Source organism: Coregonus clupeaformis, chromosome 6, assembly GCF_020615455.1.
Source record: "Coregonus clupeaformis isolate EN_2021a chromosome 6, ASM2061545v1, whole genome shotgun sequence".
Classification (NCBI taxonomy): domain Eukaryota; kingdom Metazoa; phylum Chordata; class Actinopteri; order Salmoniformes; family Salmonidae; genus Coregonus; species Coregonus clupeaformis.
Window position 1 is genome coordinate 36,381,762 of NC_059197.1, and position 21,406 is coordinate 36,403,167.

Sequence of the window (21,406 nt, forward strand, 5' to 3'; positions counted from 1 at the left end):
AATTTTCCTTCCTCATGATTCCATCTATTTTGTGAAGTGCACCAGTCCCTCCTGCAGCAAAGCACCCCCACAGCATGATGCTGCCACCCCCGTCCTTCACGGTTGGGATGGTGTTCTTCGGCTTGCAAGCAACCACCCTTTTCCTCCAAACATAACGATGGTCATTATGGCCAAATAGTTACAGTTGAAGTCGGAAGTTTACATACACTTAGGTTGGAGACATTAAAACTACTTTTTCAACCACTGCACACATTTTCTGTTAACAAACTATAGTTTTGGCAAGTCGGTTAGGACGTCTACTTTGTGCATGACACAAGTAATTTTTCCAACAATTGTTTACAGACAGATTATTTCACTTATAATTCACTGTATCACAATTCCAGTGGGTCAGAAGTTTACATACACTAAGTTAACACTGCCTTTAAACAGCTTAGAAAATTCCAGAAAATGATGTCATGGTTTAGAAGCTTCTGATAGGCTAATTGACATCATTTGAGTCAATTGGGAGGTGTACCTGTGGATGTATTTCAAGGCCTACCTTCAAACTTAGTGCCTCTTTGCTTGACATCATGGGAAAATCAAAATAAATAAGCCAAGACCTCAGAAAAATAAATGGTAGACCTCCACAAGTCTGGTTCATCCTTGGGAGCAATTTCCAAACGCCGGAAGGTACCACGTCAAATTGCACATCAAAATATCAATCATGCATTCCCTGGATATGTTTGATGAAATAACAGAGTTTTTGACTCATAGGCTACCATCTCAGTTGTCTTACTTGGCACTGGAAATAATGTGTTTAGAGCCTTGCCGCTAATGTAAAGAAGCTGTCAGAATTCAACGATAAATTAGCCCACATGGAAAACTAAAGGCATAGAAACTGTAAATGACTTGGTGATAGGAAATACAATTACTTCCATGACAGAATTAAAAAGCAATTTTGGACTGACCAATGTAGACCTTTTCAAATTCATGCAACTTGAAAGTTTTATATCATGAAATTTCGATCTGAAATCTTTTGGACATCAGAGCAATGTTGAGGGAATCCTATTTGAATCAGAAAAGGATACTCATATGATAGGTAAGAAATACAAACCCTTGCAGAGAGCCTACCCAATTGACAGTCTATTAAAAAATATATAAACTATTGGAACCAAGACCTAAAAATAACTGATATTGGCACAAGATGGAGGGAGTGTTAGAACATAACTAATGAAATTACAGTTAATGAAAATGTACGCTTAATCCAGTATAAACTAATATATATAATTTATTATACAAGAGACAAAATTCAAACATTATACAGCACAACTGCAGAGTCATGTCTTGTGTGTAAAGCTAACAACAATCTTGTCTTAAGTATAAAACTAACAATGACTCAATAATTCATGCATAGCCGCGGGAAGGAGGGGGTGCTGAGGGTCCTGCAGCACCCCCTGATAAATCCCAATTAAAGAATAATAAATGTTTTAATGTAAAATGTATAATACTTTTTTTTGTGCACCAAATTAGTGCACTATGCCTTTTTACTCCTGTATGAGCGGAGAAAAATACTCCTCAGCAGAGAGGGGAGCAAAATACCCCCTAAAATATATATGTTTTATATATACAGTACCCATCAAAAGTTTGGACACACCTACTCATTCAAGGGTTTTTCTTTATTTTTACTATTTTCTACATTGTAGAATAATAGTGAAGACATCAAAACTATGAAATAACACATATGGAATCTCATAGTAACCAAAAAAGTGTTAAACAAATCAAAATATATTTTATATTTGAGATTCTTCAAAGTAGCCACCCTTTGCCTTGATGACAGCTTTGAGCACTCTTGGCATTCACTCAACCTGCTTCATGAGGTAGTCACCTGGAATGCATTTAAATTAACAGATGTGCCTTGTTAAAAGTTAATTTGTGGAATTTATTTCCTTCTTAATGTGTTTGAGCCAATCAGTTTTGTTGTGACAATGCAGGGGTTGTTTACAGAAGATAGCCCTATTTGGTAAAAGACCAAGTCCATATTATGACAAGAACAGCTCAAATAAGCAAAGACAAACGACAGTCCATCATTACTTTAAGACATGAAAGTCAGTCAATCCGGAAAATGTCAAGAACTTTTAAAGTTTCTTCAAGTGCAGTCGCAAAAACCATCAAGCGCTATGATGAAACTGGCTCTCATGAGGACCGCCACAGGAAAGGAAGACCCAGAGTTACCTCTGCTGCAGAGGATAGGTTCATTAAGTTACCAGCCTCAGAAATCGGCAATTAACTGCACCTCAGATTGCAGCCCAAATAAATGCTTCACAGAGTTCAAGTAACAGACACATCTCTACATCAACTGTTCAGAGGAAACTGATTGAATCAGGCCTGCATGGTCGAATAGTAGAGAGAATTATTTATTTCAGCTTTTATTTCTTTCATCATATTCCCAGTGGGTCAGAAGTTTACATACACTAAATTAGTATTAGGTAGCATTGCCTTTAAATTGTTTAACTTGGGTCAAACGTTTGGGTAGCCTTCCACAAGCTTCCCACAATAAGTTGGGTGAATTTTGGCCCATTCGTCCTGACAGAGTTGGTGTAACTGAGTCAGGTTTGTAGGCCTCCTTGCTCGCACACGCTTTTTCAGTTCTGCCCACACATTTTCTATAGGATTGAGGTCAGGGCTTTGTGATGGCCACTCCAATACCTTGACTTTGTTGTCCTTAAGCCATTTTGCCACAACTTTGGAAATAGGCTTGGGGTCATTGTCCATTTGGAAGACTAAATGGCGACCAAGCTTTAACTTCCTGACTGATGTCTTGAGATGTTGCTTCAATATATCCACATAATTTTTCCTTCCTCATGATTCCATCTATTTTGTGAAGTGCACCAGTCCCTCCTGCAGCAAAGCACCCCCACAGCATGATGCTGCCACCCCCGTCCTTCACGGTTGGGATGGTGTTCTTCGGCTTGCAAGCAACCACCCTTTTCCTCCAAACATAACGATGGTCATTATGGCCAAATAGTTACAGTTGAAGTCGGAAGTTTACATACACTTAGGTTGGAGACATTAAAACTACTTTTTCAACCACTGCACACATTTTCTGTTAACAAACTATAGTTTTGGCAAGTCGGTTAGGACGTCTACTTTGTGCATGACACAAGTAATTTTTCCAACAATTGTTTACAGACAGATTATTTCACTTATAATTCACTGTATCACAATTCCAGTGGGTCAGAAGTTTACATACACTAAGTTAACACTGCCTTTAAACAGCTTAGAAAATTCCAGAAAATGATGTCATGGTTTAGAAGCTTCTGATAGGCTAATTGACATAATTTGAGTCAATTGGGAGGTGTACCTGTGGATGTATTTCAAGGCCTACCTTCAAACTTAGTGCCTCTTTGCTTGACATCATGGGAAAATCAAAATAAATAAGCCAAGACCTCAGAAAAATAAATGGTAGACCTCCACAAGTCTGGTTCATCCTTGGGAGCAATTTCCAAACGCCGGAAGGTACCACGTCAAATTGCACATCAAAATAGCAATCATGCATTCCCTGGATATGTTTGATGAAATAACAGAGTTTTTGACTCATAGGCTACCATCTCAGTTGTCTTACTTGGCACTGGAAATAATGTGTTTAGAGCCTTGCCGCTAATGTAAAGAAGCTGTCAGAATTCAACGATAAATTAGCCCACATGGAAAACTAAAGGCATAGAAACTGTAAATGACTTGGTGATAGGAAATACAATTACTTCCATGACGGAATTAAAAAGCAATTTTGGACTGACCAATGTAGACCTTTTCAAATTCATGCAACTTGAAAGTTTTATATCATGAAATTTCGATCTGAAATCTTTTGGACATCAGAGCAATGTTGAGGGAATCCTATTTGAATCAGAAAAGGATACTCATAGGATAGGTAAGAAATACAAACCCTTGCAGAGAGCCTACCCACAGTCTATTAAAAAAATATATAAACTATTGGAACCAAGACCTAAAAATAACTGATATTGGCACAAGATGGAGGGAGTGTTAGAACATAACTAATGAAATTACAGTTAATGAAAATGTACGCTTAATCCAGTATAAACTAATATATATAATTTATTATACAAGAGACAAAATTCAAACATTATACAGCACAACTGCAGAGTCATGTCTTGTGTGTAAAGCTAACAACAATCTTGTCTTAAGTATAAAACTAACAATGACTCAATAATTCATGCATAGCCGCGGGAAGGAGGGGTGCTGAGGGTCCTGCAGCACCCCCTGATAAATCCCAATTAAAGAATAATAAATGTTTTAATGTAAAATGTATAATACTTTTTTTTTGTGCACCAAATTAGTGCACTATGCCTTTTTTATTCCTGTATGAGCGGAGAAAAATAATCCTCAGCAGAGAGGGGAGCAAAATACCCCCCTAAAATATATATTTTTTCTATATACAGTACCCATCAAAAGTTTGGACACACCTACTCATTCAAGGGTTTTTCTTTATTTTTACTATTTTCTACATTGTAGAATAATAGTGAAGACATCAAAACTATGAAATAACACATATGGAATCATGTAGTAACCAAAAAAGTGTTAAACAAATCAAAATATATTTTATATTTGAGATTCTTCAAAGTAGCCACCCTTTGCCTTGATGACAGCTTTGAGCACTCTTGGCATTCACTCAACCAGCTTCATGAGGTAGTCACCTGGAATGCATTTAAATTAACAGATGTGCCTTGTTAAAAGTGAATTTGTGGAATTTATTTCCTTCTTAATGTGTTTGAGCCAATCAGTTTTGTTGTGACAAGGTAGGGGTTGTTTACAGAAGATAGCCCTATTTGGTAAAAGACCAAGTCCATATTATGACAAGAACAGCTCAAATTAGCAAAGACAAACGACAGTCCATCATTACTTTAAGACATGAAAGTCAGTCAATCCGGAAAATGTCAAGAACTTTTAAAGTTTCTTCAAGTGCAGTCGCAAAAACCATCAAGCGCTATGATGAAACTGGCTCTCATGAGGACCGCCACAGGAAAGGAAGACCCAGAGTTACCTCTGCTGCAGAGGATAGGTTCATTAAGTTACTAGCCTCAGAAATCGGCAATTAACTGCACCTCAGATTGCAGCCCAAATAAATGCTTCACAGAGTTCAAGTAACAGACACATCTCTACATCAACTGTTCAGAGGAAACTGCTTGAATCAGGCCTGCATGGTCGAATTGCTGCAAAGAAACCACTGCTAAAGAACACCAATAAGGAGAAGACTTGCTTGGGCCAAGAAACACAAGCAATGGACCTTAGACCGGTGGAAATCTGTCCTTTGGTCTGATGTGTCCAAATTTGAGATTTTTGGTTCCAACTGCCGTATCTTTGTGAGACGCAGAGTAGGTGAACGGGTGATCTCTGCATGTGTGGTTCCCACCGTGAAGCATGGAGGAGGAGGTATGATGGTGTGGGGGTGCTTTGCTGGTGACACTGTCTGTGATTGATTTAGAATTCAAGGCACACTTAACCAGCATGGCTACCACAGCATTCTGCAGCAATACTCCATCCCGTGGTCCTCTGTAGCTCAGTTGGTAGAGCATGGCGCTTGTAACGCCAGGGTAGTGGGTTCGATCCCCGGGACCACCCATACGTAAAAATGTATGCACACATGACTGTAAGTCGCTTTGGATAAAAGCGTCTGCTAAATGGCATATTATATATATTATTATATTATCTGGTTTGCGCTTAGTGGGACTATCATTTGTTTTTCAACAGAACAATGACCCAAAACACACCTCCAGGCTGTGGAAGGGCTATTTGACCAAGAAGGAGAGTGATGGAGTGCTGCGTCAGATGACCTGGCCTCCACAATCACCTGACCTCAACCCAATTGAGATTGTTTGGGATGAGTTGGACCGAAGAGTGAAGGAAAAGCAGCCAACAAGTGCTCAGCATATGTGGGAACTCCTTTAAGTCTGTTGGAAAAGCATTCCAGGTGACTACCTCATGAAGCTGGTTGAGAGAATTCCAAGCTGTGCAAAGCTGTCATCAAGGCAAAGGGTGGCTACCTTGAATAATCTCAAATATAAGATATATTTTTTTGGTTACTACATGATTCCATATGTGTTATTTCATAGTTTTGATGTCTTCACTATTATTCTACAATGTAGAAAATAGTAAAAATAAAGAAAAACCCTTGAATGAGTAGGTCCAAACTTTTGACTGGTACTGTGTAAATATATATATTTTTTTCTTCTGGGGGCACCCCTACTTCCCGCAGCCATGCCCCTATCAGATTCTGTCTTTGCTTTCACTTTGTCAGGCTGGGGCAAAGGGGAAAACTCTGAAGCCCTTGTCAGGCAAGGGTTAGGAAAGAGCAACATCGCTCTCATCTGGCTCTCATCAGTCTTATCGTGACTTACTTTATGACTTTGAACTGTTTGTCTCTCGTAGGGTGCCGTAGAAAAGATGTGTAAACAGAGAAGATTACAAACTGTTCCAGAGTTCCACCAGTTCAACTCTTTGGGGTCGGGGATCTCTTCTTGCTACGTTTTCTTTTGTTGATTATCCAAACATAGTTGTTGGAGGCGCATGACAGCTGACAGCCTTCTCTTGCCAGCAAAGCCTGAAATCTAGCTCAGACAGCTAAAAAGACAGACGTCAGACGTTGATTGCCTCATTCACTTGACAGGAGCTTGTCGTCTAACGTTAGCGGGTAATGTATCAGATTAGATGGCTTTTGATTGACAAAATGTCTCAAGTTTCTGTTTATTTTCATGATAGCTAGCTAGCTAGCGACACCGGAAGAGTAAAGTACACACTGCTAGCTAACTAATTGGCTTGCTTGCTATACGAGCAGAGGAGCTAGATGTTATTGCCTGATAACTCATGAGATACAGTACTTGTTTGTCGTTACAAATCTAGCCAGCCTCCTTATGCAAAATTATTGTAACGAGCTATGCTAATTAGCTAAATAGTTAACTGTAAATGAGATTCTCAACTATTGCTTCCTTGATTTTTTCCTATTTAGCTAGCTATTGATAATTAATTATTATCATTGAACCTTTGCCAGCTAGGTTGCTACTTGTGGTATGAACAGATCCTTGAAGAGATAATATCTCATCAGATGGATGTATTTTCTTGTCTTCTTGGCAGGCATGGAGGAAGCCAATCAAGATGCCTTTGACAGAGCCAGGCTGCAGGTGATCAAAGACGGCTATGAGAAGGCCTTTGAGTGCATTAACAGGGGCCTGACAGAGGATGAATCTGGCCACAAGGCCCAGGCCCTGGCCGAGTACAGACAGGGGCGCCAGCACCTCCTCAGGGCCATCAGCGTGCCCTCACAGGGGCACGAGTGTGTGGGCAGCTCCTGGGAGTCAGCCCGCCAGATGCAGCACAAGATGCAGGAGACTCTGAACAACATCACCACTCGATTGGCAGTCCTAGAGACCAGCCCAGACCCTGAGCTCCCACCCCCTCTAGATGCCTCTAATGGAGTCCCTGGAACAGCCTCTAACTCTAACCTCTACCCCAAACTGGAGAAGGAGAAACCAGAGCGGCCATCTCCACCCAAGCTGCTGATGACTAACTGCCAGGCTGGAGCTGTGGGAGGCAGTGTGTCTTCCTCCCTGCCTCTTTCTCCCACTAGGCAGCCTGCGGTGCCTGGCGAGCTGCCCCCAGCCTACTCCTCCCAGGCGGCTGACGGCCACCTGACTATCTCCTACGGGACAGAGTCTGGAGAGATGTCACTGGTGGGAGAGGAGTTTTACAACCACATGTCCCCCTCTCCCCCCTCTCCTCAGAGCCTAGGGGAGGATGGAGAGGAACTCTTCTTCCTGTCTCATGGGGTGCAGATATTCTTTGTCACACCTGACGGCCAGGTCAGCGCTCCCTCCTACCCAGGGTACCTGCGGATGGTCAAGTTCACCAGCCAGCAGTCAGAGAGAGTCCCCAACCGCCCCCCAGCCTTCCTGCAGGTAAGAGGGATGTGGGGGGAATGGGGTGATGAATTCTAGTCACAGTCTACTGTGTGTGTTGCCATTTACAGTGCCCTTATAATAGTGTAAACACTTATTGTATTCAGCATTTCAGTTTATGATGAAATCACAGGGTTCTTGGAATCTGTTTTCTTGACCTCTCTGTATCTGTTGTGCACTCTAACACGATTTCATCATCAATGGTTTGCTCTACCTCTACTCATAAACTCCCTCCTGTCATACAGAGAAGGCTGTGTGTGTGTGTGTGTGTGTGTGTGTGTGTGTGTGTGTGGGGTTGGTGTTTAGAATAGGGTTGGGCTCGTGTGTATGTGGGATAGGCTAGCAGTAGCACAGCAGCCAGCTAATGATCTGTGTCCTGCATCATGTGATCAGTGACTGTGGCCCTAATCCCAGGCAGGAGTTCTCTATGATGTCATGGTTGGAAAACCCCAGTGGCCATCATGTCAGGTTCAGAGATCTGTGTCACAACTAGTTACAGCAGAGAGACAGACAGGGTGTTGAATCTTCCCTGTGTTTTGATGAATGTAGTAATGTAGGCCTAGTTGATACAGATTATAGACGGATGGTTTCCCTCTTTGGTTTCCTTGTTCCCGTGGTGTCATGACAAGATAACCTCTGGCTCTACGCTGCTGTCTGTCTGCTGCCTGCCACATGAACATAATATTACACCAGCACCACTAGTCTTTGAACAGAGCTGGAGATTGATAACACATAGCCCCCTCTGTTTGTCTGCAGTGAGTAGCACAGTGGACAAGGTTGTCCCCTCCTTAGTAATACTGTCCCCATGTGTGTAAACATGTACTGAGACTGGTGATAAGATAAGGAGATGGAAATAATACAACTCTTATAAATGTTTCACCAAGGCCTGTATGTAATCAACAGCTGTATGGCTATGTGGGAGTGTCAGAGATAGTAACAGCCCACTTAATGTGTTTGTCTTCACAGTGGGTTAACAGTACTGTATCATAGTGTTGGGGTCGACTCGTCATTGTGGAATTTCACAGTCGTTCCATATAAACTCCCTATACTGTCCTGTGTGATTGGCTGTACTGTTGATGTGTTCCATGTGTGTGATGGATTATACTGTTCATGTATTCCAGGTTTGTGATTGGCTGTACCCGCTGATGGCCACTGATTCCCCCGTCCTGCTGTGTAACACAGGGGTGTTCATGTTCCCGGACATGATGGCTTCCGCCCCGGGGTCCTACGTGGGCGTTGTGCTGTCCTCTGAACTGCCTGCAGAAGACAGACAACTGTTCCAGGACCTGCTGTCCCAGATGACAGACCTTAGGGTGCAGGTGAGCTGCTGAGGGTGCGTCTCAAATGCACTACATTTGACCAGGGCCCATAGGGTGCTGCTCTCTGACTGGCCCATATGAAGGTGTCTGGTGGTCGGCTGGTTGGCCGTATGGTCCAAGGAATAGTAATAGAATAATAGTACGGTAATAGAATAATTAACGTATCTCTCTGCCTGATGCGTTTTTGCAGATTTCAGGTGTACAATGCATTCGGAAAGTATTCAGACCCCTTGACTTTTTCCACATTTTGTTACATTACAGCCTTATTCTAAAAAAATTTTTTTTAAAATTCCCTCATCAATCTACACACAAAACCCCATAATGACAAAGCAAAAACAGGTTTTTATCAATTTTATCAAAAAAATTTAAAATAATTTACTCAGTACTTTGTTGAAGCACCTTTGGCAGCGATTACAGCCTTGCGTCTTCTTGGGTATGACGCTACAAGCTTGGCACACCTGTATTTGAGGAATTTCTTCCATTCTTCTCTGCGGATCCTCTCAAGCTCTGTCAGGTTGAATGGGGAGCGTTGCTGCACTGTTATTTTCAGGTCTCTCCAAAGATGTCCGATCGGGTTCAAGCCCGCGGTCTGGCTGGGCCACTCAAGGACATTCAGAGACTTGTCCCGAAGCCACTCCTGCGTTGTCTTGGCTGTGTGCTTAGAGTTGTTGTCCTGTTGAAAGGTGAACCTTTCCCCCAGTCTGAGGTCCTGCGCGCTCTGGAGCAGGTTTTCATCAAGGTTCTCTCTGTACTTTGCTCCGTTCATCTTTCCCTCGATCCTGACTAGTCTCCCAGTCCCTGCCGCTGAAAAACATCCCCACAGCATGATACTGCCACTACCATGCTTCACCGTAGGGATGGTGCCAGGTTTCCTCCAGACGTGACACTTGGCATTCAGGCCAACGAGTTCAATCTTGGTTTCATCAGACCAGAGAATGTATATAGACAGGTGTGTTCCTTTCCAAATCATGTCCAATCAATTGAATTTACCACAGGTGGACTCCAATCAAGTTATAGAAACATCTCAAGGATGATAAATGGAAACAGGATGCAACTGAGCTCAATTTTGAGTCTCATAGTAAAGGGTCTGAATACTTATGTAAATAAAGGCTGTAACGTAACAAAATGTGGAAAAGGTCAAGAGGTCTGAATATTTTCCGAATGCACTGTATTTGTGTCATTGAAAGATGTGTTAAAGGTACCAAAGCAATACCACACCATGACAAGTGTCCTTGTGCAGAAGGTTATGGACCCTGGATAAAAAGAATGACAGGGTTGCCTACATCCATTCTTAATCAGCAGTTCAGAAACAGTGACAGTTTGAAGTCATTTCCAAGCATTGTTCTTTGTTTTCTTATATCCCTGTCAATGATCCCAGTGGAATGTAAGGTTCAAATTAGGGATTTGGCCCAAAATGGAACCCTTCATAGTGCCCTACCTTTGACCAGAGCCTGGTCAAAATAGTGCACAACATATGGAATAGTGTGCCATTTGGCCTAGATTTAGTACAGTAGTAGATTACCATGAGCTATTCTGCTCTCTAGCCTCTCTGACTCCGTCTGATTGGTCCATGTTTCTGATGTTATTCCAGAACACTGAAGGCTCTACTGCACTGCTTGCTCCCTGAATACACCTAGCCTCCGCAGTTAGGGAATTTAGAACAATGGGCAAGAGCTAATGCTCTTATCTGGCTAGAACACAACACAGCCTCAGTAGTCACTACAGTAATGGAGTCAGACGGTGGTTCTGTCACCGAGAAATAGGATTCTAACTGATGGCATGTTGTTGTTGACAAACTACCTGTCACATGGACAGCTGCTTCTGGGATGGAATCCAATAAGCAAGTAGGCTTTTCATGAGCATATATGTACATTTAGGAGGTTGTGTCTTGTTGAGAATAGCAATGATGGTATTAGAACAATGCCCCTCTGTCTGTTTTCCTCAAGCAAGGGGACATCTGAAACGTGTCTGGTGACTATGTCTTTGTTTAGAGAATAATTAATCATTGTGATCAGGATGGGGATAGAGGGAGGAGAGGGTAGCGGTAGCAGGAGGCTACTACTAGGAGGTTACTATGAGAGTTAGGGTAAGGCACTTAAGGTTACCAGGAGGTTATCAGGAGGTTACTATGAGGCAGGGACTGCTAGGCTCCAGCTAGGCTAACTGGTCCTGTAATAGTTGTAAGTTACAGAAAACAGAGAGGACCATGACAGCGAGGCATAGTTAATCAAACTTTAATGTTATTCTGCCAATGCTGTACATATGCACCAGCAGGTGTCATAAAACCACTGTTGCAAAACACCATATTAATACAAGTCCTACTGCTCCAGGCTCCAGATGAGGCAGCAGACAGCATCAACCTGAGCCAGAAGGTGTCCATCGCTCCCCCCGAGGAAGAGGAGGCCCCAGCAGCAGGAGAGGAGGAGGAGGAGAAGAACCTGCCAGAGTGGAGCGAGAAGGTGGCCAGCGGCATCCTCACAGGTCAGACCCAGGGCCCTAACCCCTACAACGCTAACCCTAACCAATGGCATCCTAACCCGAGGCTGTAGGGGTTAGGGTTAAGGTTGTATGCTGTGTATCACTTACTGACATATACTGTGTTTTTTCGATCCAGGGGCATCGTGGCTGAGCTGGGGCCTGGTGAAGGGAGCTGAGTTCACTGGCATAGCCATCCACAAGGGGGCGTCCAAACTGCGGGAGCACATCACCCCCGAGGACAAGCCAGCCCATGTCAGCCCCTCTGTCTCCAAGGGATTGCATGTAGCCAAACAGGCCACCGGGGGCGCTGTCCGTGTCAGCCAGTTCCTGGGTGAGAAGCAGCTGAGTGTCTGACTCTGATTTTGTTCTGGTGTTGGAAGGAGCTGACTGTCTGATTGGTTCTGGTGTTGGAAGGAGCTGACTGTCTGATTGGTTCTGGTGTTGGAAGGAGCTGACTGCCTGATTGGTTGTGGATGGGTGCATTGTGTGTAGTGTTAGTAGTGTATGGTGGTGTGTGTGTGTTGTGTTATGACGGGGTGTGTATTGTGTTATGATCAGGTGTGTGTTGTTTGTAGTGGACGGTGTGTTGTGTTATGACGGGGTGTGGATTATGTTATGATCGGGTGTGTGTTGTGTTTGTAGTGGACGGTGTGTGTATGGTGGCAGGATGTGTGGGGAGAGAGCTGGCTCCCCATGTGAAGAAACATGGAGGCAAGTTGGTCCCGGAGTCCATGAAGAAAGACAAAGATGGACGATCCAACATCGATGGAGCCATGGTGGTGGCTGCCAGCGGAGTTCAAGGTACACATAGTCACTGTTGTGGTTGTTATAGTCACTAGGCTATTCATTGTATAGGACAAGACAGAACAACACAAACGTTGGCCGTATGGTCCAAGGAATAGTAATAGAATAATAGTAATAGAATAATGAACGTATCTCTCTGCCTGATGCGTTTTTGCAGATTTCAGGTGTACAATGCATTCGGAAAGTATTCAGACCCCTTGACTTTTTCAACATTTTGTTACATTACAGCCTTATTCTAAAATTGATTCTTTTTAAAAAATTCTCATCAATTTACACACAATACCCCATAATGACAAAGCAAAAACAGGTTTTTTTATCAATTTTAGCAAAAAAACACACAAAAAACGGAAATATCACATTTACATAAATATTGAGACCATTTACTCAGTACTTTGTTGAAGCACCTTTGGCAGCGATTACAGCCTTGCGTCTTCTTGGGTATGACGCTACAAGCTTGGCACACCTGTATTTTAGGAATTTCTTCCATTCTCCTCTGCGGATCCTCTCAAGCTCTGTCAGGTTGAATGGGGAGCGTTGCTGCACAGTTATTTTCAGGTCTCTCCAGAGATGTCTGATCGGGTTCAAGCCCAGGGTCTGGCTGGGCCACTCAAGGTCATTCAGAGACTTGTCCCGAAGCCACTCCTGCGTTGTCACTGTTGTGGTTGTTATAGTCACTAGGCTAGTCATTGTATAGGACAAGACAGAACAACACAAACGTTGGCCGTGAGCAGTAGATCACCTGCTGGGTGTCAACAAACGGTGGAGATTCAACGTAGAATGTAGAATCGACAGGAAATTAATAGATAATGACTGCCGATGTTCGGTGGTCAGAGGCAATAGGACGGCCACCCACTACGCATGGCCACCATTCGTATTGGTCTGTCTTGTCCTTAAGGATGGTTCACGTGGATTATGTACCCCCTATTCTACCAAGTGTCTAGTTGTTGTTGTGGTTCCTGTGTGTTTCTACCTGAAGGCTTCGCTACCATGTGGACCGGCTTGGAAGTAGCAGCAAAGAACATCACCGTCTCTGTTGCCTCAGAAACCGTCAACACTGTCAAGCATAAGTAGGTCTTTCTCTGTACACTTCAACCAACATGTGTTGTCTGTGCTCTTCTCATTCAACATGGCTGAGTCTCAAATGGCATCCGATGAGCCTATGGGTCCTGGTCAAAGGTAGTGCACTATATAGGGAATAGGGTGCCATTTGAGACGCAGCCATGTCAAAATAAATGTTGTATTGTCACATACACCGGATAGGTGCAGTGTGTTGTTTTACAGGGTCAGCCATAGTAGTACGGCACCCCTGGAGTAAATTAGGGTTAAGTGCCTTGCTCAAGGACATGTCAACAGATTTTTCACCTTGTCGGGTATTCAAACTAGCGACCGTTCGGTTACTGGCCCAACGCTCTAACCACTAGGCTACCTGCCGAATGTGTTCTGTGCTCGGCTCATTCACCATGTGTGAATGGCAGTACTACTTGTTTGTCTGTTTACATTTGCTCCTGTCCACCTAGCTCTGATGTGTATGTCTGTTCTTTTGCTTTCTAGACCAGGTTTTGCTAAACCAGATTTTTGCAGTGTATCTTGCAAACACTCACTTGTGTTTTATAAGCAAAAACAAGCAAGCACTTACTGTACATTTCCCTCTTCCACTTATTTTTCAGATTTAGGGGTCTACAAAACATCTTAGACCCTCCTAATGACAAGAAGACATGTATTTTCTCTTAAAGCCAGACTTTAATGAACCCTCCTTTATAATAATGAGCAGCATGGCCAAGGCTTAGCCTCTGTTTCTGGGTGGTCTGAATGTAAAGCTGCTGGATTCACCTCTACTCTCTAACATGAGCTACTCTTCTATCCTACTCGGCTATACACCCGTAATTCAACATGTAGCTTACACTGATTTCTCTGGTTTCTAACTAACCAACTCTTTTTCCTGACTTCATTGAAAATAATATAACTATTCCTAATACATAATCATAGTATGAATTGATGCACTTATTGAATTGATGTGTATTATATGTAGAAATAAGTGCAATCACCAGCCCCACAATATAATTTAGTTGTATATTTACAGATTACTGAATAGTCAGATAACAACAGAATTCTGTTGAATTCATGCTCTGCATGGGTGGTGGCTTTAATCCTAGTTGCATGTTGTTGCTGTCCTTGCTGTTCCCTATTATTGCCCTCCATCCTCCTGCCCCCAACCCTCCACCTCCCAGCCCTCCCCCTCTCACCAGTTGGTTGTGTGTGATTGATTATAAGGTATGGGGCGGCAGCCGGCCAGGCCACAGACCATGCTGTGAACTCCGCCATTAACATGGGCGTCACCGCCTTCAACATTGACAACCTGGGCATCAAAGCTGCGGTGAAGAAGACTGGCAAACAGACGGCCGTGGCCATCCTGGAGGACTACCAGCTACAGGACCCTAACACTAACCAGAAACAAGTGGAGAAACGGGACAAATAGGCCCCATCCAGGAACAAGTTTTACGTCCCAAATGGCAGCCTATACCCTAAATAGTCACTACTTTTGACCAGAGAAAGATATAGAGAATAGGGTGCGATTTGGGACACAGTCAACCCCTAGCCCCATGACACTTGCCCTAACCTCTACCCACAGAGCACTGGTGTAGAAATGAGAGGACTGGATAGGTGTGAGGCAAAACTTCTACCTGCCAAGTCTGTCATAGGGAAAGGCTGAGGTACTACCATATTGATTAAACATATCCTATTCTTTCAGATCTACCCAAGTGCCTAGAGGGTAAAGGCTAGGACTGTATCCCAAATGGCACCCTATTCCCGATATAGTGCACTACAAAGGGAATGGGGTGCCATTTGGGGCACACCCATGTCCTCCTCTCTCTCCTTTAGAGCCTTAATTAACACACAATTTGTATTCTTCTATAAAGAAATCTATCTATATGTGAATTATTTATTTACAATACATATTTTATATTTGCATACTAGTTGACTAATAGCCTATAGATATGTTACTAGGTTTTGAAACTGTTAAGCGCACTAATCTTCATAATGAACGGTATAATGACATTATAATAATGTGATAAATATAATAATAACTAAGATGGACATTGTATGTAGGTAGGCTGATGTACAATTGCTAAATTATTTGTGTGAAATGTTGGTGAGAAGAAGACGCTGGAATTTAATAAGTCAGGTATGCGATACAAATATAAACTGAAAACAGGATTATTAAAAAAAAAATCAGATGGAACAGTTGTCTGTTTCAAGACTACTGCTGATGACCTATTGTAGTGATACTGTAGTAAGAGTAGTAGTATTACTGTAGTAGTATTACTGCAGTAGTACTGTAGTAACACTGTCCACAGTTCAGTCAATCTGGAGGTAAAGGTGTATCTGAGGCGAGGTTGCACAATTCCGGTAACTGTCCCAAAATCCCCAGGTTTTCCAGAAATTCTGGTTGGAGGAATCTGGATTTTCTGCTTATTCCCGCCTAGTCACTTCCCCCATCCATAACCCGAGGCCAGCATTCGTTCTGTGTTTCAAGATTAATTTCCTCCTGATTCCTGGAATCTTCCAAAAGGAATTTCTGGAAAACCTGGGAATTTTGCAAAAGTTACAGGAAATGTGCAACCCTTATCTGAAAGTCAAGGTGTATAGGGGGGAAGAAACCCATCAGCATGATAACTATGTGCTATAAGAATACATGTTTGGGTTCATTTAATCAATTAAATAATGTTCATGTGTGAAACAAGACAAAAACCAAGCATGCACAGGAATAAATGTAGTTTGTATAGCTGTTGAGGGTACTGCATAAGATTGAACAAGGGTCTCTACTGCCTTCCAAAAGTATTCATCCCCCTTGGCGTTTTTCCTATTTTTCCAACCTGTAATTTAAATGGATTTTTATTTGGGTTTCATGTAATGGACATACACAAAATAGTCCAAATTGGGAAGTGGAATGAAAAAAATAACTTGTTTCAAACAATTCTAAAAAATAACTGAAAAGTGGTGCGTGCATATGTATTCACCCCCTTAATAAGATCTGGTGCAACCAATTACCATAATTAGTTAAATAAAGTCCACCTGTGTGCAATCTAAGCGTTACATGATCTGTCACATGATCTCAGTATATATACACCTGTTCTGAAAGGCCCCAGAGTCTGCAACACCACTAAGCAAGGGGCACCATCAAGCAAGCGGCACCATGAAGACCAAGGAGCTCTCCAAACAGGTCAGGGACAAAGTTGTGGAGAAGTACAGATCAGGGTTGGGTTATAAAAAAATATCCGAAACTTTGAACAGCCCACGTTAATGGCATTAATCAGAGAGGCAACAAAGACACCAAAGATAACCCTGAAGGAGCTGCAAAGCTCCACAGCGGAGATTGGAGTATCTGTCCATAGGACCACTTTAAGCCGTACACTACACAGAGCTGGGCTTTACGGAAGAGTGGCTAGAAAAAGCCATTGTTTAAAGAAAAAAATAAGCAAACACGTTTGGTGTTCGCCAAAAGGCATGTGGGAGACTCCCCAAAGATGGAAGAAGGTACTCTGGTCAGATGAGACTAAAATTGATATTTTTGGCCATCAAGGAAAACGCTATGTCTGGCGCGAACCCAACACCTCTCATCACCCCGAGAACACCATCCCCGCAGTGAAGCATGGTGGTGGCAGCATCATGCTGTGGGGATGTTTTTCATCGGCAGGGACTGGGAAACTGGTCAGAATTGAAGGAATGATGAATGGCACTAAATACAGGGAAATTCTTGAGGGAAACCTGTTTCAGTCTTCCAGAGATTTGAGACTGGGACGGTGGTTCACCTTCCAGCAGTACAATGACCATAGGCATACTGCTAAAGCAACACTCGAGTGGTTTAAGGGGAAACATTTAAATGTCTTGGAATGGCCTAGTCAAAGCCCAGACCTCAATCCAATTGAGAATCTGTGGTATGACTTAAAGATTGCTGTACACCAGCGGAACCCATCCATCTTGAAGGAGCTGGAGCAGTTTTGCCTTGAAGAATGGGGGGATAGTTATGCACGCTCAAGTTCTGTTTTTTTGGTCTTATTTCTTGTTTGTTTCACACAAAAAAATATTTTGCATCTTGAAAGTGGTGGGCATGTTGTGTAAATCAAATGATACAAACCCCCCAAAAATCCATTTTAATTCCAGGTTGTAAGGCAACAAAATAGGAAATATGCCAAGGGGGGTGAATACTTTCGCAAGCCACTGTATACTCTTGTCATATGACTTCTTTGTAATGCAGAGGAAAGAATCAATCCAAGCATAGAAGCAGAGGAGTTTTGAACTGGTTTAAGAATGTCCATGGTTTGCTTAGTATGCCTTAACTAGTTACTACTAATCTTAAATCTGTATGCTACTGTAACCATAGGCCAATACATCCACCTTACAGATAGCAAGCCCACACAACTGTATCGTCCTGTGGTCCAGTTCATTATCTTTGAGAAGCTATATCCTCTCATTTCATCTTGGTATCTCATTGTACTTTTTAAAGCTCTGATATTAATTTTCTATGAAAGGACAAACTTTTTTTTATTTCATGTGATGTAAAGAAAATTATATTCAAACAATATCCTTAACATTTGGACAATTGTTTTTTTTTCTTCTCTTGTTTTTAACAATGACATCTGGAACAAATGATGATGGCAGAATTAGACATAAATACATCAACTGTTTCGGCACAATTTGTAAGTATGTGGAAGGTTTGAGTGTGTGTTTAAGATCAGTGTCTCTGTACATGTTATGTTCTCAACATACTGTATTTAACTTGTAATGCTGTCTACCATTCATAATTTACCTTGGGCTGATGTTGATGTTTATTCAATATGAATTGTCTTCAGTAATATTTCCCCTTCAGGGTTAAGTGAAGGCAGACTGTCTTTCTGTGTGAACTTGAAATATCATGCAGGCATTGAATACACATCAGCATTCTCACAAAGTGGTTGTGATTTTCCGAATAATGGCTCTGTGCTTCTGTGGCCCTATGTGAACAAATGGTCTGATGATAAACCAAATATCCGATATGTAATTAAAATGCTATTGAATAATGAGTTGTATATCATTGGTTTGAGCATAGACTCGACATACAGTCGTGGTCAAAAGTTTTGAGAATGACACAAATATAAATTTTCACATAGTCTGCTGCCTCAGTTTTTATGATGGCAATTTGCATATACTCCAGAATGTTATGAAGAGTGACCAGATGAATTGCAATTCATTGCAAAGTCCCTCTTTGCCATGAAAATGAACTTAATCCCCAAAAAACATTTCCACTGCATTTCAGCCCTGCCACAAAAGGACCAGCTGACATCATGTCAGTGATTCTCTCGTTAACACAGGTGAGAGTGTTGACAAGGACAAGGCTGGAGATCACTCTGTCATGCTGATTGAGTTAGAATAACAGACTGGAAGCTTTAAAAGGAGGGTGGTGCTTGAAATCATTGTTGTTCCTCTGTTAACCATGGTTACCTGCAAGGAAACACGTGCCGTCATCATTGTGTTGCACAAAAAGGGCTTCACAGGCAAGGATATTGCTGCTAGTAAGATTGCACCTAAATCAACCATTTATCGGATCATCAAGAACTTCAAGGAGAGAGGTTCAATTGTTGTGAAGAAGGCTTCAGGGCGCCCAAGAAAGTCCAGCAAGCGCCAGGACCGTCTGCTAAAGTTGATTCAGCTGTTGGATCGGGGCACCACCAGTGCAGAGCTTGCTCAGGAATGGCAGCAGGCAGGTGTGAGTGCATCTGCACGCACAGTGAGGCGAAGACTTTTGGAGGATGGCCTGGTGTCAAGAAGGGCAGCGAGGAAGCCACTTCTCTCCAGGAAAAACATCAGGGACAGACTGATATTCTGCAAAAGGTACAGGGATTGGACTGCTGAGGACTGGGGTAAAGTCATTTTCTCTGATGAATCCCCTTTCCGATTGTTTGGGGCATCCGGAAAAAAGCTTGTCTGGAGAAGACAAGGTGAGCGCTACCATCAGTCCTGTGTCATGCCAACAGTAAAGCATCCTGAGACCATTCATGTGTGGGGTTGCTTTTCAGCCTAGGGAGTGGGCTCACTCACAATTTTGCCTAAGAACACAGCCATGAATAAAGAATGGTACCAACACATCGTCCGAGAGCAACTTCTCCCAACCATCCAAGAACAGTTTGGTGACGAACAATGCCTTTTCCAGCATAATGGAGCACCTTGCCATAAGGCAAAAGTGATAACTAAGTGGCTCGAGGAACAAAACATCGACATTTTGCGTCCATGGCCAGGAAACTCCCCAGACCTTAATCCCATTGAGAACTTGTGGTCAATCCTCAAGAGGTGGGTGGACAAACAAAAACCCACAAATTCTGACAAACTCCAAGCATTGATTATGCAAGAATGGGCTGCCATCAGTCAGGATGTGGCCCAGAAGTTAATTGACAGCATGCCAGGGCGGATTGCAGAGGTCTTGAAAAAGAAGGGTCAACACTGCAAATACTGACTCTTTGCATAAACTTAATGTAATTGTCAATAAAAGCCTTTGACACTTATGGAATGCTTGTAATTATACTTCAGTATACCATAGTAACATCTGACAAAAATATCTAAAAACACTGAAGCAGCAAACTTTGTGAAGACCAATACTTGTGTCATTCTCAAAACTTTTGACCACGACTGTAGTCTCTGTAACAATCCACTCCTACTCCGTGTCATGTGACAAATGACACGGAGTACAAGGAGTGGCATGTAATAGCTGAACAGACTGGCAACCAGGCCAGACTCGACAGTCCCATTAGATGAAATATAGGCCAAAGATATTTGGTTTAGTGCAATACGTCATATTCTGAAATTATGTTAATCAGAAATACGTTTTTAATAAGCCCATCTTTAGTCAAGTAGGACCTACAAGCTTTCTATAACATTTTGTCTGTTTGCGCCCCTAATGGCGTTAGCGGAACATCGTCTCCCTTAGGCGTTCACTATTCAATTAGTCGTTATTGATTAGGTCGAGGCCGCGTGCAATGCATTTGTGTTTAACAATCGTAAAGGAGCATTTTCACGCAGACACCACTCAAAATTACCTGGCAATCAAATCAAGTTAGTGAAATAGGATCATTTTTAAGTGTTATCCAAGTGATTTATCCTGAATGCAAAGGAGCTCATTCACATTCAAATTAGTTGAATCATATTCAATCGAAATAAGTTTTATTTGAATTGTTTATGCATAATGGGTGTTGATTGGGCTACTATTATTATTAGGATGTATTACTCCTCAATCACATAATGTCATATCACTGTATTATAATTTTTTGAAGTTTAAGACCTACCACTATATTATGTTAATGATTGACATTTGAGTTGCGTGTTTTTGTCAATTTGTGATCAAGACAGAGATGGCTAGCTACAGTGAGTTGGAGCGCTGAAAGCCACCCTGTATCTTCTGATGTGTTCTTGATAAAGAGCAGAGCGAATTAACTTCTGCTCAAAATTAAATTATAGGCTACACATGTCACACACCACCGGTCCATCACTTATCACTGAGAAGGTTGAGAGGGTCCATAGATGCTGTAATCTCATATTTGAGCTTCTCACCGAACCAAACAAGTCAGAATTCATTTTTCAAATGAGACAGTTTGATATTTTTATATTTTTTTGTTCACAGAATTTAAAGGCCCAGTGCAGTCAAAAACGTGATTTTTCTTTGTTTTATATATACTGAACAAAAATATAAATGCAACATGTGAAGTGTTGGTCCCATGTTTCATGAGCTGAAATAACAGATCCCAGCATTTTTCTATACACACAAAAAGCTTATTTCTCTCAAATTCTGTACATTCATTTGTTTACATCCCCTTTAGTGAACATTTCAATTTT

At 42.2% G+C, this 21,406-nt stretch overlaps 1 protein-coding gene across 3 annotated transcripts; it reads left to right on the forward strand.

Moving 5' to 3' along the window:
• The first annotated feature begins 6,406 nt into the window (after positions 1 to 6,406).
• On the forward strand, positions 6,407 to 16,331 carry LOC121567867 (spartin-like). 3 transcript variants are annotated; one of them, XM_045220266.1, is made up of 9 exons: positions 6,407 to 6,682; positions 7,123 to 7,943; positions 9,065 to 9,262; positions 11,593 to 11,743; positions 11,877 to 12,071; positions 12,383 to 12,541; positions 13,521 to 13,611; positions 14,212 to 14,261; positions 14,816 to 14,938. In XM_045220266.1, the coding sequence occupies exons 2-9, from the start codon at positions 7,125 to 7,127 to the stop codon at positions 14,854 to 14,856; spliced, it is 1,704 nt and encodes a 567-aa protein (XP_045076201.1). In that variant the 5' UTR covers positions 6,407 to 6,682; positions 7,123 to 7,124; the 3' UTR covers positions 14,857 to 14,938. The 3 variants fall into 3 exon arrangements, with proteins under 3 accessions (XP_045076201.1, XP_045076203.1, XP_045076198.1); XM_045220268.1 differs by having other exon boundaries at positions 6,409 to 6,682; positions 14,212 to 14,904; XM_045220263.1 differs by lacking the exon at positions 14,212 to 14,261 and having other exon boundaries at positions 6,411 to 6,682; positions 14,816 to 16,331.
• The last annotated feature ends 5,075 nt before the right edge of the window (positions 16,332 to 21,406 follow it).

What these genes read in the sequence shown, in the direction of transcription:
- LOC121567867 (XM_045220263.1), top strand. Translation starts at nt 7,125, where the DNA reads ATGGAGGAAGCCAATCAAGATGCCTTTGACAGAGCCAGGCTGCAGGTG. An exon ending in GCCCCCCAGCCTTCCTGCAG is followed by an intron (nt 7,944 to 9,064) that starts GTAAGAGGGATG and finishes CATGTATTCCAG; the next exon opens with GTTTGTGATTGGCTGTACCC. An exon ending in TGACAGACCTTAGGGTGCAG is followed by an intron (nt 9,263 to 11,592) that starts GTGAGCTGCTGA and finishes CTACTGCTCCAG; the next exon opens with GCTCCAGATGAGGCAGCAGA.